Consider the following 17443-nt stretch of genomic DNA (forward strand, 5'->3'; position numbering starts at 1 on the left):
TAAATAGTGTAGAGAACACTGCAGGTCATCCTCTAAAGATCCTACAAAAGCTAAATCAACTGCAGAAAGTAGTAAGAGATCTAGCTTTGTTTTTTTGTTAATTTGAATGAATCCGTATGGCATTTGTCTTTACTCTTGGATGATTTTATGCATAGAAATAATAAAAAAAAGTGTAGTGAAAGGCCACATCACTGTCATTCTCCTGCATATAGTCTGCCCCACTCTGATAATTTGTCCTCTTACTTGACACAAATCAAATCTGTTCAGTAAATTTTGTATATACTATCAATAAGTTGCTGGGGAACATGATCATCTACCAGAAACTGAAATTTTTTTTTTCTATTGTCTTTATCAAAACTTTTGTGAAGTCAATGAAGGCAATGTGTGTTTCTAGACTGAACTCTCCATGTTTTTCTATAAGCATTTTCAATGACAAATAGGCATCACAGCATGACCTTCCTTTTCGAAAACCAATTTCCTCCTCACCCATGATGGTATCATATTGTCTGTATAATTATTTTTCATGATGTCGGAAAAAATATTATATTTCAAGTTCAATAAGCTTATTCCTTGGTAGTTATCACAATTTTTCAGGTCTCCTTTTTTGAACATACGAATAAAAATTGATTTAGCCAAGCTGTCAGGTATACGTCTCCTGACCAAATCATACTGAATAAGTAATACACACGTTAAGTGCAAATAAGAAAATTGATAAATATGCCTCATTTATTTGGATATGAAAAAAACATAGGATAAAATTTTATGGGAACATAAACAGAATCGAAAAAACCAGATTAACTAGACAGGATGCTGAATTCTACGAAAGTCACAGTAGAGCTGAAAGTTCAGGAAATAAAAGCGGATCTGTGCAGTAAAAGAAGATGTGAAAGACTCTGGTGTAACTCAAAATGGCATACCAGGCAAAAGAAATCTTAGTAGAAAAATCATGACTTAGACACCTAGCCTGGTAAAAAAACGAAAGTAGACTGAAACTACTTGGTCTCATAATAGAAAAAGAAGCCATTTTGAGAGAATATAAGTAACATGAGCACAAAAAAGGCCTAAAACAAAACTTTGAAATGTCCTTTGATGTACACTGTGTGGTCCAGTATGGCCAATGTGTGTTTACTGAAACTTAAATTTCCATTAATGATTTTGTATGCATTAATGTTATATACTAACTATGATAATGGCAAGACCTGGATGGAATATAAAAATGATGGAAGAACTAGAAAAGATAATAGGAATTTTGTAATTTCTTTTGTTGTATTAGACCGATTTGTGCAATTTTGTTTTTGTTGTATCTGTAATCATGGATGAAATGTATTTGTAAAGTATTAGTTGTATTGGACATTTAGTCTATTTCAGCTGTCAAAATGTTACATGTGCTTTGGTTGTTGTTGTTGTTGTTGTTGTGGTCTTCAGTCCAGAGACTGGTTTGATGCAGCTCTCCATGCTACTCTATCCTGTGCAAGCTTCTTCATCTCCCAGTACCTACTGCAACCTACATCCTTCTGAATCTGCTTAGTGTATTCATCTCTTGGTCTCCCTCTGCGATTTTTACCCTCCACGGTGCCCTCCAATGCTAAATTTGTGATCCCTTGATGCCTCAAAACATGTCCTACCAACCGATCCCTTCTTTAAGTTATCAGCTTCCATATATGCCAGACATAGCTCCATGCAACTTTTTCTGTTCCCAAAAACCTCAAGAAAACCTTGAAGGTCTGTTATTTAAAAAGCATAGACAAAATTAAAAGCACACTGCTGAGAGAGCTAAAAGCTATCTCAAAGACTGAGCTCCAGGAGGTTCAGAGACTGGACAAAGCAATAACATAAATGTATAATATCTACTGGGGTCTATATTGACAGGTAACATTGACGTGATCTGCATCAAACTATACACCAGACTGAAGACCACAACAATGATGAAGACAACAACTATAACCAACAACACTGACGTAGATGACCACATAAAATTCTTCCCAAAAAAACAAAATTTCCTTTTTATTTTCTGAACACACCTTATATATGTGGTACTCATCTGTTGACAGACACATAAACACGACTGAGAACATTGATGTATTGGTGTCCTAATTTTACTTACACTGCTCAACTGGGCCTGAAAGATTAGTAACACTTCAGTCTTGTTTATGTGCCTAATGGCTACTCAACAACTCAATGTTCAACTATGAGCTCTGTTTTCTTCTTATTTCTTTCTTTAAGAATAAAAAAAGTATTTTTTGATTTTTGAAAAAAAAAATTTATTCATTTTTAACTAAGTTACCCCACTCAAATAGCGCTTTGCACAGTCTCAATGTTCCAGTTATATGGTGAGTTGTCACCTTAACTCATTCAACTTATGTGCAGCGACTATGTTTCAAAATAATTGCAACCACTGGTTATAATGCCTCTGGATTACCACAGTGTGCTCTGTTGTGTGAACACATGAAAGTGAAATTATTTGCAGGAAGTAAATTTTATGGTCATCCCTCATAATCCAACTGTAGAGCATGCCAGAAAAAGATATTTCCCCTATATGCACCTACTATATATGTTTGTAGAATTGTCAACATTTGCCAAATAATGGAGGCACTACCCAAACATACATTCACTAGAGTTGAAGAATTTCTGTGTTGAAAGCATAGACTAGTTCTGGCCAATCTATCTAAACACATTACAATCTCTTCTTACAACTCACACAAAAATTATATCACCACGTTTGGAATAAGCAGGTATTGCACTCGCAGCAGTTGAAAATCCATATGAATACACAACAGCATCTTCCATTAGCATATAATCGGCTAATTTCTGCTCAAGCTCCAAGTGAACATCTGGAAGAAAGTCAGAAAAAAACCATTACCACAGTTAGAAAGTGACAATGAATTTTCAATTTTACCATATAACTATATGCTGCAAGTGTTTGTGATCAGGTTGTCTGCCCACATACATGCAACTTAAGTTGAATTCGCTTTTTATGGCACACAGTCCTATAAGCTGGTGATGTCCTGGGCATAAAGTGGCAAATCTGGGGGAAAGACCATTGTCAAAAATGGTAATGTAATAAATCTTTGATAGTGCTTAGTGAACAAATTCCTTCAATATATTTTTGTTTCTGACAGAAGAATTAAACCGTAAGTGATGTAATGAACTGTATAGCACACTTTAAAAACAAAAATACAAAACATGGAAATTGATTTTCTGACTTCTGAGATATCACAACTGACTAAGACAGTGACGGTGATAGTTTCTATGTAGCAGATAGCTCCACTTGCGGTGACCTGGATGCCAATTGTTATACCAAACACGTCACATAGTGCTGATGATGCTGCAAGAAACGTATATCCAACCAACTGGCTATATTGGCAGTTCATACCTCGCCACTGAAGCCTATACTACGCTGATACCCAAAAACAACTGTTAACTCACTTTCTGGATTTTGAATTGATTATGAAACACTGTCTGTAGTGTTGCTGAAGATGATTATGGCTTTTATTTTCATCTGCACCAATTAGAGCACACATTACTTGCATTCTTAACATTTGCTCTGTATTATGTTTTCAGCCATAGAAAGAACAGACACCACACATTCATATAACTGATTCACCCTGATGGGCAATGAACCCACAACCTTCAGTGCATATGCACATTTACGTTTGGCCTCCAGTGGGAATCTAAAATTAGTGAGTATGGAAGACGTGAACGGGGACTGCAGGTAGATGGTGCTAGATAGGAATGCGTGCTGGCCAGGTAGTGTGCCAAGACAGTCCACAAATCTGTGATACACATTGTGTCCTGGTGGTGCAATGGTTAATGCAAATGCCTACTAAGCAGGAGATTCTGGGTTTGAGTTCCAGTCCAGCACACATTTTCACTTGCCGCTGCTGATTCCGCATAAAGTCCCAATGCAGCTGATATCATTAGCTCCTTCCCTTTCCTCCACATCGTACTGCATCTCCAGCAGCAATTTGGGCAGCAGTTCGCACTACAGTGACACAGCAAACTGTTACACATCGTTTACTTCAAGGTCCTGTGATGTGCATCCCACTGAGCCTAAACCACTACCATTTGTGACTTCAGTGGTGTCAAGCAAGAGCTCATTGGAGGGCAGGGTGGAGGGCAGGGTGGAGGTCTGTTGTGTTTTATGAAGTAAGCTGCTTCTGTCTCAGTGCCAGTGATTTTTGTGTTGTTTAGAATGAGGTCAGTTGAGGGCTTGCAACCAAACTGTCTGCTTGCTAGACAAACTGGACCAACACCTGAAGTTATGGTCTGGGGAGCAATTTCATGTGACAGCAGAAGCACTCTTGTGGTTATCCAAAGCATCTTGACTGCAAATTTGCACGTCAATTTGGTGATTTGACCTGTTGTGCTGCCATTCATGAACAGCATTCCAGGAAGTTTTTCTAATGGGATAACGCTCGCCCACATACTGCTGCTGTAAATCAACATGCTCCACAGAGTATCAACCTTGGCCTACTCGAATATCAGATCTGTCTTCAATGTAACACATGTGGGGCATCACTGGACAACCACTCCAGTGTCGTCCACAAACAGCATTAACTGTCCCTGTCTTGTCCGACCAAATACAACAGGAATGGAACTCCATCGCACAAACCGACATACGGCATCTGTAAAACACAATGCCTGTACAGCTACTTGCTTGCATTCAACATTCTGGTGGTTAAACCGGTTATTAATGTAACAGCATTTCACCTTTGCAATGGCGTATTTTTCACTTACATTAACCTGTGATCTTGCAACATTAATCACTTAAATATGTTACCTCGACAAATGTATTCTCGAAATTTCATAACTCAGCATTAATCATTTTTTGCTGTTGCTATTTTTTTCTGTTAGTGTATTTACATGGCAATAGTCTCTATATCTATTCAGGAACATCTCCTCAACAACTTATAACAGTTATTTAACAAACCTAGAGTTACTAGGTGGGTTCAAATACAAAATAGGTAAGTATAGATATTTTCCACCTGAGTGTTCAGTACCTCAACCATATGTTGAACAAATATGGTCTCACACATAATACGTCAATCCATATTGAAACAACTATGCCTAAACGTTTTAAGGAGCTCCAGTTGTTAGTTCCCCCCCCCCCCCCCCCCCCCCCCCCAACAGCTTAAAAGAAAGGGATTCAAATTTCAGTGAACCATTACTTTTCAGAAAGGGTTGATTTGAAGTCTGCTTTCTGCCTGCCCAAGTTTACACCAGGAAAATATTTAGTCCTGGTAACAGATACACTGCAATAATGTCAAGTAAATTCACCGACATGGAGCACCAATTGAATAGTATATAAAACATTAACAGTTGCACAGGTGAATTACAGCCAAATACAAAAAGGTAACGGCTGTTATTTCTAGTATCAAAAGCTTCTGCATCATCTCACATGTACAAAATTCCACCTGATCACAGACCACAAATAACTAATTTCACTTGTTTTACCCCGAGCAAACCTACTTGATAAGATGGTGCAATGATTACTGTAATTGGCATTGTTTTTTTAGCAACTACCATTACGAAACATCACTGCTGGCCCAAGCCCACAGCTCACCATACCAAAGCCCTGCTGCATTTATACCAGTGCATACTACGCTTATATACAAGCCCACCTAAAATATGGTGTAATATTCTGGGGAAATGCTCCAACTGCTCTGAGCACATTCAGAATCCAGAAGAGAGCATTAAGGATTATTAATGGGAGCAAACCCAGAGACTCCTGCAAACCCATCTTCAGAAAGTTAGAAATCCTAACACTGCCTTGCCTCTACATTCTTGAGACTCTAAAATTCTTCAGAAAACATATAGTGCCAACTGACCCCAGAGTCGTAAAAAATAATCAAATACATGAACACAACACCAGGAAAAACGCAAACCTGCATGTTATACGTACAAATACTCAACTGTGTCAAAAGGGAGTTTTCCACATGGGCCTTCAACTGTTCGACAATCTTCCCACTAATATTAAGTCCATTGAAGATAACATAGAATTTAGCAAAGCCGTGAAGTCATATTTGTTGTGTCACTGTTTTTACTCTGTAAATGAATACTTAGACAAGTAATCTTGCTGTTTGTGCTAAATTGAAAACATTGAGCAATATAATACATTAGAATACTATAGGCTTACATTAATACATGTTAACAATGTTAAATGACATTTTCCGACATCTGCAACACACTGTGTACCAACAGATCACATGGAATAAATAAATAAATAAATAAATATTGCTGGTTTCAGATAATAATTTCAAAAAGCAAGTCACTTTGTCTCCATCTTCACAAAAGCATTAGGAACATGGAGGACATATTAACTGTGAAGACCTAGCAGGTGGGTAGACTCACAGATCAGGGCCTCACACTCAGCGAAGTACAATATTAGGCATGTTTCAGTTAGTCAGAGCATCTACCCAAAACTGATACTACAGACCTATTTTTTATGTGTCACTGATAAATCTATCCAGAAACACCTGCTGGCCACAGAGGAGTCCGAGTGCCAGGTGATAATCCTGACTATGTTTCAACCTAACATCCTCAAGCTACTAAACAAGGCACACTGGAGGATATTGAGGTACAGGCATTCATAAGGTGTAATATCACCTTCAGAAGCCTGTTAAAGGGAACTACATGGTTACTTGTGGTGGATACTTTCTTTAACATTATTTGTTGTTCAGATGTCATTAACAACATTAGCAGCTACAATCCGGGCACTGGTGACAGTTTTAACTATGGAGGGAGCACCACATGCATTTATATTTGAAGTAGAGCAGTTGGTCAGGATTTTCATGTTTTAAAAGAACAAAATGGTGATGGGCCCAAACCAGTGAGCACAACCCACAAGGACACACATGTGCTAACGTATGGTCTGCACTCACAGATACACTGGAGTAGACTCAATGGGTCATCACTGGTCATAGGGGTTCCAACTGTTTGAAGTAGCTGCCGAACAAGACAAAATAGTGCGACACAAACTGGGTGCAGCCACAAAAATTACATGACTCACACTGCCTGGCATGACCTTGCCATCACAAGTCCAGTCCACCAGGCTAGCACATTTTACTCACCAAAGCTCCTCATCTCAACCCTTGGCGAAGCATGAGAACAGTCTCTGCTCCCAGAACGGCTAAAACTAGTGAAAGCCTATAGAGGCTGAACTACTGCTCCCAGGTGCGGCAGTCCCATCCCTGCTGACAGAAAAGGTCTCACTTGCGATCAAGCTGTTTCCAGGAATATCCACCTGTCCTGTTCCATATGGGCCAGTTAAACTGGGGAGGGATCTAATATCTGGCACCCACGAACGTGGATCCTGATTCAGCAGGGATGTCCAGGCTAGCATCTTGCCTGAGTATCTGATGTCTTGTCACTATGAAGAGGATTTTGTTAGCCGGTGCAGTAATGTAACTGGGTCCTCCAATCTACTGTCCAGCCTCACAATCAACATTAGTCTTTCAAAATGATAAAGCATGAGCAAACTGTGACCACCTCATGAACACTTTCATTTGGCAGTGTAAATCAAACTACTGACATGAACTCGACTGAGCATTCTTGAGTATAGTTGAAACTTACAGAACGTTGCAATAGTTCTCTTCACATGCTCGGTTACCTCAGGAGGATGCCCATCAAAAAGTGGATAGGCATAGGATTTAGCAGCAACACTTTAATCTAATTAGGGGCTATATGCTACAGAAGATGCATGTTACAATCCACAGCTTGGAGCAACATGGTACTGAACATTATCATGTTATCCTGCAGCAGATATTATTACCATACAGGTGTAAAGATGTGTTTGTACACACACACACACACACACACACACACACACACACACACACACAGAAAGAGAGAGAGAGAGAGAGAGAGAGAGAGAGAGAGAGAGAGAGAGTTTGTATTATATATTACTGTGAAGTTGGCTACCAGGATATGTGGGGAATTTGGAGGAAAGACAAAATGAGTGTGGTACCCAACAGAAAATCACATGTGGGTTTAGATGCTAGGGAAGCAGGAAATGAAAAAAATAATTTTTATGAAATTAAAAAAATTACTTCACAGTAATATATAATGCAAACTCTCTCTCTCTCTCTCTCTCTCTCTCTCTGTGTATATGTGTGTGTGAGTGTGGGGGGGGGGGGGAGGGGGGCGCTTTCGTGAATGCGCACGTGCGCGCACACGTGTGTCTACAAACACATCTTTACACATGTATGGAAACACTATCTGCTGCAGGGTAACATGATAATGTTCAGTAACATGTTGCTCCAGCCTGTGGATTGTAACAGGAATCTTCCGTAGCGTATAGTCCCTAACTAGGTCAAAATGTTGCTAAAGCCTATGCCTATCCACGTTTTGATGGGCATCCTCCTGAGGTCACCAAGCATTTAAGAGAACTCTAGCAACATTCTGTAAGTTTCAACCATACTCAAGAATGTTCAGTCGAGTTCATGTCAGTAGCTTGATTTACACCCGCCGAATGAAAGTGTTCATGAGGTGGTCACAGTTTTCTCACGCTTTATCATCTTTAAAGACTAATGTTGATTGTGAGACTGGACAGTAGGTTGGAGGACCTTTGGTTCCATCAGATTCACCTGGTCCTACTCCATATCCCATGCCACTTTCCTTGACGTTGACCTCCACCTGTCCAATGGCCAGCTTCACACGTCCGTCCACATCAAACCCACCAACAAGCAACAGTACCTCCATTATGACAGCTGCCACCCATTCCACATCAAACGGTCCCTTCCCTACAGCCTAGGTCTTCGTGGCAAACAAATCTGCTCCAGTCCGGAATCCCTGAACCATTACACCAACAACCTGACAACAGCTTTCGCATCCCGCAACTACCCTCCCGACCTGGTACAGAAGCAAATAACCAGAGCCACTTCCTCATCCCCTCAAACCCAGAATCCCCCACAGAAGAACCACAAAAGTGCCCCACTTGTGACAGGATACTTTCCGGGACTGGACCACACTCTGAATGTGGCTCTCCAGCAGGGATACGACTACCTCAAATCCTGCCCTGAAATGAGATCCATCCTTCATGAAATCCTCCCCACTCCACAAAGAGTGTCTTTCCGCCGTCCACCTAACCTTCGTAACCTGTTAGTTCATCCCTATGAAATCCCCAAACCACCTTCCCTACCCTCTGGCTCCTATCCTTGTAACCGCCCCCGGTGCAAAACCTGTCCCATGCACCCTCCCACCACCACCTACTCCAGTCCTGTAACCCGGAAGGTGTACACGATCAAAGGCAGAGCCACATGTGAAAGCACCCATGTGATTTATCAACTGACCTGCCTACACTGTGATGCATTCTATGTGGGAATGACCAGCAACAAACTGTCCATTTGCATGAATGGACACAGGCAGACAGTGTTTGTTGGGAATGAGGATCACCCTGTGGCTAAACATGCCTTGGTGCACGGCCAGCACATCTTGGCACAGTGTTACACCGTCCGGGTTATCTGGATACTTCCCACCAAGACCAACCTATCCGAACTCCGGAGATGGGAACTTGCTCTTCAATATATCCTCTCTTCCCATTGCCCACCAGGCCTCAATCTCCGCTAATTTCAAGTTGCCGCCACTCATACCTCACCTGTCATTCAACATCATCTTTGCCTCTGCATTTCCGCCTCGACTGACATCTCTGCCCAAACTCTTTGTCTTTAAATATGTCTGCTTGTGTCTGTATATGTGTGGATGGATATGTGTGTATGTGCAAGTGTATACCCGTCCTTTTTTCCTCCTAAGGTAAGTCTTTCCGCTCCCGGGATTGGAATGACTCCTTACCCTCTTCCTTAAAACCCACTTCCTTTCGTCTTTCCCTCTCCTTCCCTCTTTTCTGATGAAGCAACCGTTTGTTGTGAAAGCTAGAATTTTGTGTGTATGTTTGTGTTTGTTTGTGTGTCTATCGACCTGCCAGCGCTTTCGTTCGGTAAGTCACATCATCTTTGTTTTTAGATAAGTAAAAAATAATATTTATATGGACATTTGCTATCTCTATGCAACAATCCCTGTGAGTTACAGAAGCAGCTGCTAAAAAGATAGCTCCTTATCTACATTTGTAAACATTTCTGCTAGCTGCCTGACATTTCATTTCCAAGGATAGATTGTCAGAGATTTATAGCCGCATATTTCACCCATTTCTGTGCAAAAGTTAGATTCATTAAAGGGTAACGAGATCCTTTTTCCTTCTGGTGTTGGGTGTTGCACTTGTGTGTATCTCTTACTCTCAAACATAGATGGATTGTTGATAACAAATTTCATAAATGAATAAATGTACTCTGAGTCTGTGGTTAATATTCCCAGTTGTTTAAAGAGATACCTGCAAAATGTTTATGTGTGAACTCCATACATAACTCTAATTACTTTCTTTTGTGCAGTGAATATTTTTTGTCTAACTGAAGAGTTAACCCAGAATATTATCCCATACTACATCAATATATGAAGATATGCCAAATATGTTAACTTACTGCCTTCTCTATCCACAAAGTTGACCATTATTATTATTATGGCAAAAGAAATTAAACCAAAATGTTTTAGCAGGTCTACTATGTGGTGTTTCTATTTTAATTTATCATCACAAAGCACACTTCATAACTTACAATTTTCTACCTAGTTTATTGTTTCTCACTGATATACTACAGTAATAGAAGGTGGAATATTTCTGACAGTACAATACTGAATAATTTGTGTTTTTTCAAAGTTTAAAGCTAGCCCATTTGTGCAAAATCATTTACTAACTTTCAAAAAACACTTCATTTAACATTTTCCTCATTACTGGTTCTTTGCTTGGCTTTACAACAATGCTTGCATTACCTGAAAATAGGACTAATTCTGTCTCCTGATTCAAATAAAATGGCAGCTCATTAACACGAAGCACGAACATCAGTGGGCCTATGATCAAACCCTGTAGGACTCCAATTGTAATTCCTCCCCATGCTGATGGTGTGGCTCCCTCTTTGTATTACTTGAACAGCCTAGAGTAACTTTCTGCATTCTGCTTCTTAATTAAGAATTAAACCTGGTCATTTACTGAACTATGTATTCCACAAAACTTAACTTCTCTAACAGAATATTATGACTAAGATAACCAAATGCCTTCGATAAGTCACAAATGAAACCAACTGATGATATTTTATCATTTAAAGATTTTATTATGTTTTCACCAAATATATAAATAGCTTATTCTGTAGAACAGCCCCTTTTGAAGTTAAAACTATGATAGGTTAAGTATCCCACTATTGCACAGGTGGGTAACAGCACTGGAGTACATTACCTTCTCAAAAATTTTACAAATTGATTTAAGGAGTGTCACTGGCTGCTAGTTATTAACATCTGCGAAGTCGCCCGCTTTATAAGAGGCCTAACAATTGCGTACTTCAATCTTTCAGGAAAAACACCCTGCATTAATGATGCATCACATAAATGACTAAGAACATTACATATTACAGGGTCACATCTCTTATTGGAGATATTATCCACTATATTTGAACTTTTAATTTATAACTTTGTGACAATCTTCCTTATTTTAGATTGGGATGGGAGATTAATTTTTAATTCATGAAATATCTGTGTTGCATCTTCAGTTCACTGTTTTGGTTTCTCTTCCGAACTACTTTCACCAATTTTCTCATCTAATTTAAAAAATTAATTATTAAAAATAACTGCCCCTTTGAACATCCTTTTACAATCCTTCTATTCTCTTGAACAGAAGTAATGTCATCTTCTGTGGCTTCTATCCCTGGCTTTCTTTTAGCAATATTCTGTACTGATTTCATTACTTTTTTCTGGCTATTTTGTGCAAGTCCTTTCTCCATTTTGGTGTGACTTTGATATCTGTAGTCATCCAATGTTGCTTTAATGATCTGACATATTATATTTAATTACAGTTAATGCAATCATTATACTTCTGAAGAAATGAGACAAACAAACAACAGGTCACATCAGCCAGATATTCATTAGAATTATCACCAGCCACATAGGAAAAAAACTGGATTTAATCAGGCAAAAGAACACACTGGTCTTAGAAGTGAATAGACCATAGTAGAACAAAATATTAACATAATTATGGTACGGATCAATGAGTATAAATCATCACTGTTCAGGGGATTCATCGTTTACAAGAAAGCATTTGACTCAGTTTCGAAAAAATCTGTACTAACAGCCCTTGAGAAGCAAGGTAAAAATTAAACTTAAGTCAGTATACTAAAGAAAAATTATATGAACAATAGTTTCTGATTTCATCACAATAGTGTGAAGTTAGAAATGAAAGGAGCAGGCAAGGAGATTCTGTATCACCAGAACTACTCTCAGCAATTCCAAGGGAAGTTTTCAAATTGTTAAACTGGGACAACAGGGAAAGAGGATGTGATAAATCAATCTTTACTTTGCTGATGACATTGTACTCAGTCAACTAGACTAGATGTATTTCAACAATGAATGAAAAAACCTAATACGGCAAGCTTAAAAATAGGACTACAAAGTAATTACAATAAGACTAATGTAACGTTCAAGGGACACATCAAAAAGAAAACTGTATGAAGTCATAACACCAGCTGTGTTCTTGTATATAGTATAATTAAAAAAATTAAAAATGACTGGTCTGATTATAACAGGAAAGTATAAATGGCCTAGAGTGTTTTAGTAAAATGGACAAGTTTTTCATAACAAAGCTTCCGATAATGAGGGCAGTGAGACATGAACTTTCAATGCCTAAACTATTCAAAAACTGGCGGGCATGGGGGGGGATGGTTCCACAGCAGAAATGGAGAGACGCTCACTGACACTGGAAACTGCTGAGGAGGGGGAGACCCTTGCAAAAACAAGCTGAAACGGATGAAATAATTATGAACCATAATGAGCATGAAATGGAGGTGTGTGGAACCTGTAGCCAGATGAACAGGTAGAAGGAGCAGAAAGGAAGTATTCTGTTGAGTTGCAGTCCACATAACACACACTCATAAGACTATGACCCAATGAATGGGGGATAGTGACATTAGAAACATGCAGGAGCAACATGGATGCTTATGGCTGAAGACCAAAAACACAGTCCAGCAGTGGATGTTGAATGGATCATCATTATTCAACTACAATGAAGTCGTGATATGTAACTTATGTCCTACAATTAAAAAATTTTCTTTGAATCTTGTCCCAGAGGTGCTAATAATTTTTTAAATAAATCCACACCACCTACAATTGTCAATTTCTGTGTTTAATGGAATAATTTAAAAATTGATTTTTACTTAGTTGTGTTCAGTCAAGAGTTTTGTGTATATTCAATACTTCTAACATCATTAATCTCCAACCTGTACAAAATTATGGATGAAATAATACCTTTTAATACACATTACTGCAATTTTATAAGAAACAGAGAACTTTCAAGAGAGTCAGATCTTACCAACAGTCCCATAGAATCCTCTTGGACCACAGGAACCAACACCATATTTCCTTAAAGTTCGAACAGCACATTCTTCAATTTCAGAATTTCCAATAAATCCCAGATAATTGTGGGAAGCCAAATTCAAGCAATGATGTCCACTTAATGTTATGTACTTTCCAGCCTTAAACAAAGAAGACAAGGACATCAGCTTAAAAATGGACCGTAACATGAGTCCTGGTGTGGAAGTTAAACATGCTACTCCAAAAATGAAAATGTATGTGCACAGATATATTTGGTAACATACATCAAAAAAGCTTACAATTAACAGTAAGAACCACCCTTCTTGCAAACTTGATGTGTGTCCTTACAACAAAGTGATCCCTGTATTATTGCTAAAAGCAGAAGTAAAACATTTTGTACAGTCCTATTTTCTTATAATGAAATACATTGAAATATTTTTAAACTTGGAGTAATGAATTTCACATTATGTATGCACCAATTAGTGTGTCACACTATCAGCATGAAAATCATATATCAAAGTCCCAGATCAAAAATAAAAAATGCTTGATATCACTTTGTTCTTTCTAAGCAAGAAGTTTTCATGTGAAATTTAAAAAACCCCCAGCATACAGATTGTTCCATGAAATTTTGGACAAACTGCTAGACGTCTGCATTTTGCTGCCAAGCTATTTCAGTTTTCTGGCCATCTTCAGGTGAATGCTGGCAAAAATGCACTGAGCTCCTGTATTTAAGATCTCACAAGTAGATGTATGGTGTACCCAGTTGAAGCTGTGCATGCATTGCTTGAGCGCATATGCTTCTTCTGCAAGTCTGTGTGCTGTGCCGTGCAGCTGTATTTCTCTGACAGAATTCCATGCACAATCCAACTGAAAGCCACCATCCCGATTGGTATGGTTATGATGTTCGATGCTGTGATCCTGAACATCATTTGTCCAACACAAGATTTGCCCTGTTCACATGTAATCCTGCTAACATGCGCCTTGCACAACTTTAAGTCATCTTTAATAGATCACGTGAGCACCAAGTTTGTTCTTAGTTGGTTGACTGTGGGTAAGGGACTAAACAGCAAGGTCATCAGTACTTCGGTCAAGGGTTCATTGATACAGAGATAGTGGTGTCCACCAGGAATGTGTTTGGATGAGGAAAGTATATGCAGGAGTGGTACAAGCAATGCATTGAAGGTAATAGTGATGCCAGAGCTGAAAAAAACTATTTACAGAGAAGTAACAGTATATGGATTGGATAGGCATGTAGGCTAGAGCAGGCTAGTGGTCTCCCAGTAAGGGCACCCCTACTGTAGTTTGTAGGGGAGGGGGGGGGGTGGGGTGCTACAACTGGGGGGTATGGAGTATTTTTAATATTCTGGAATATGAATGGCAACTTAAAAGCAGCCATAAATAAGTTCCAGTTCTGATCCTGTTAAAGACCTGTGTAACACTTTTTTGAAAGAGAAACACCTGGCTACACTATAGTTTTTCCTTTCCCTGAGAGCTAGGAGGAGCCTGCAGGCGCCCTTTGTCCCCAGTTATGAGTGTCCTTGTCCCCCAGGGCTCAGCCATGGCGACGAGAAAAACCCACCCGAAACTGACACCCACAACCCATTAACGGCGAAGACAGCTACAGACTACAGAATGCCTTCTAGTGAATCCAGAAAAAGGAAAAGATCAAAAATTTAAAGAACATCAACTGGGATGTCATATGAGTGTCCCTCATAGACCTTGCATGCGAAGGGGCAGGCCCTCCCACAGCTGTTCCACCCCTAGTCCAACATAGCCAAACATTAAAGAGGATAGCACTCACTAATCAGCAAAACATTAAAGAGGAGGACAGTACCCGCTAATCAATAGAGTGCTACTTCTAAAGCAGAAAACAGGTTGTGGTAGAAAAAGAGGCAAACTGCCTAAAAGCAATAAAACAAAGGATAGGAGGTATGACAAAGCAGCAGGTAAAGCACGCATGGTCCCCCAGATTCCCTCCCCCCATTCCCCTCCTGCAGGGATTTTAAAATATTATATCTGAGAACAAAAATCACTGTCATGGAGATGACGGAGAACCAGTTCAATTGGCTGTGAGTCGACACCAATAAGAGAGGCAAAGAATCCAGTGACATCTACAGCTACATGGCTACTCTGCAAATCACCCCAGAGTCCTGGCAGAGCGTTCATTGGACCACCTTCACAATAATTCTCTATTATTCCACTCTCGAACAGCATGTGGAAAAAATGAATACCTATATCTTTCTGTACAATCTCTGATTTCCCTTATTTTATTATGTTGATCATTTCTCCCTGTATAGGTCAGTAACAACAAAATATTTTTGCATTCAGAGGAGAAAGATGATGATCAAAATTTCACGAGAAGATCCCTTCACAATGAGGAACGCCTTTGTTTTAATGGTGCCCACTCCAAATCCCGTATCATGTCCATGACTCATTCTCCCCTATTTCTCGTTAATACACAACATGCTGCCTTCTTTGAACTTTCTCGATGTACTCCGTTAATCCTATCTGGTAAGGATTCCCCAACAAGCAGCAGTACTTCAAAAGAGGATGGACAAGCGTATTGCAGGCAGTATCTATAGTAGACCTTTTGCATCTTCTAAGTGTTCTGCCAATGAAATGCAGTCTTTGGTTTGCCTACCCTACAAGATTTTCAGTGTGTTCTTTCCAATTTAAGTTGTTCATAATTGTATTCCCTAGGTATTCAATTGAATTTACGGCCTTTAGACTTGATTGATTTATTGTCTAACAAAAGTTTAACACATTCCTTTTAGCACTCATGTGGATGACCAAACACTTTTCATTATTTTGGGTCAATTGCCAATTTTCGCACTATGTAAATCATTTTGCAATTAGTTTTGATCATGACCATACTTAACATGGAGAGTAGGAGGAGGGAACATTCTATCAGCATATGAGCGACTGTCAGTAAGGCTCCACAACACAATACGGTGGAAGATCATAAAGTACAACAAAATTATGGGTTGGTCTGGTATGACAAATGTGGAGACGACATACAACGGTGGATTATTTCCCGGAAAAATAAAGGAAGAGTGACAAGCAACAGTTGCTACTGTCAGAACTATAGAAGGAAGATCAACACTTTGACAAGGAGACTGTCTATGGGACTAATATGGAAGGTGCTAGTGGCCAGTCACACTCCATGATGATGGAATATGTAATGGATCTCACAATTTCAAAGATGAGGGCGTTGAGCCATAAACCTGGCGACCATAGTCCAAGTGAGACTAGAGCAGAGCCTGGTAGATATCAAGGAGAGTAGCGTGATCTACAATCCAAGAGATGTGGGCAAGGAAGCAGAGAGGTTTATGATTTTGTGTGCAGTTAATCTTTAGTTGACAAATGTGGGTGAGCCAATTCAGCTCCTTATCAAAGAGGAGTCTCAAAATTGGGACTGTGCAGATGCTGTGTAACCAAGTAAAGTTCTGGGTAAGTATTAACTGTGGTACAATGACAAAAATGCACAGCCCTTGTTTTTGCAGAAAAGAACTGAAAACTATGGTGAAGGATACAAGCAGAGACCTGTGGCGCCGTGCCTTGAAATTGGCACACAGCCAAGGCTGTGGGAGCTGTACCAAATGCAAAAGTCATCAACACATAGTGTAGGAGTGACCATATCGCCAACAGAGATCTCTAGCTCAATAATGGCACTGAGGAAAAGCGTGACACTTGGCATGGAGCCCTGTATGATGCCATTCTCTTGGATCTGTAGCAAGCTGTGTGAAATGCCAGCTGTAACATGGAACAACCAGTGGGATAAAAACTGACAGATAAAAATGGGTAGGGAGGCTCAAAAGCCCATCATGTACGGTAATAAAATGTGATGGCGTCAAGCAGTGTCATAACAATAAGTAGGTTGAAAAATACTGCAATGAAATGTCGGCAATTAGAAAAAGCCTGTCGGACTGCCATTTCAAACCTAACCAGATGGTCAGTTATGTATTGCTCCTCCCACACACCACACTGGTAAGTAGACAAAGGGCTCTAAGATTTGAGGACCAGCACAATCAATGTACAACTG

General features: G+C 39.5%; 1 protein-coding gene across 1 annotated transcript in view; it reads right to left on the bottom strand.

Annotated features, from left to right (window-relative positions):
* The window catches only part of LOC126260940 (serine palmitoyltransferase 1), a 122536-nt gene that overhangs the window by 52042 nt on the left and 53051 nt on the right, over window positions 1–17443 (bottom strand). Inside the window, exons 4-5 of the mRNA XM_049958446.1 lie at window positions 13400–13562; window positions 2699–2831 (exon numbers count right to left, since the gene is read on the bottom strand). Coding sequence (XP_049814403.1) covers window positions 2699–2831; window positions 13400–13562 — 296 coding nt within the window. The remainder of the gene's footprint in view (window positions 1–2698; window positions 2832–13399; window positions 13563–17443) is intronic.

This window comes from Schistocerca nitens, chromosome 5, assembly GCF_023898315.1.
Source record: "Schistocerca nitens isolate TAMUIC-IGC-003100 chromosome 5, iqSchNite1.1, whole genome shotgun sequence".
Classification (NCBI taxonomy): domain Eukaryota; kingdom Metazoa; phylum Arthropoda; class Insecta; order Orthoptera; family Acrididae; genus Schistocerca; species Schistocerca nitens.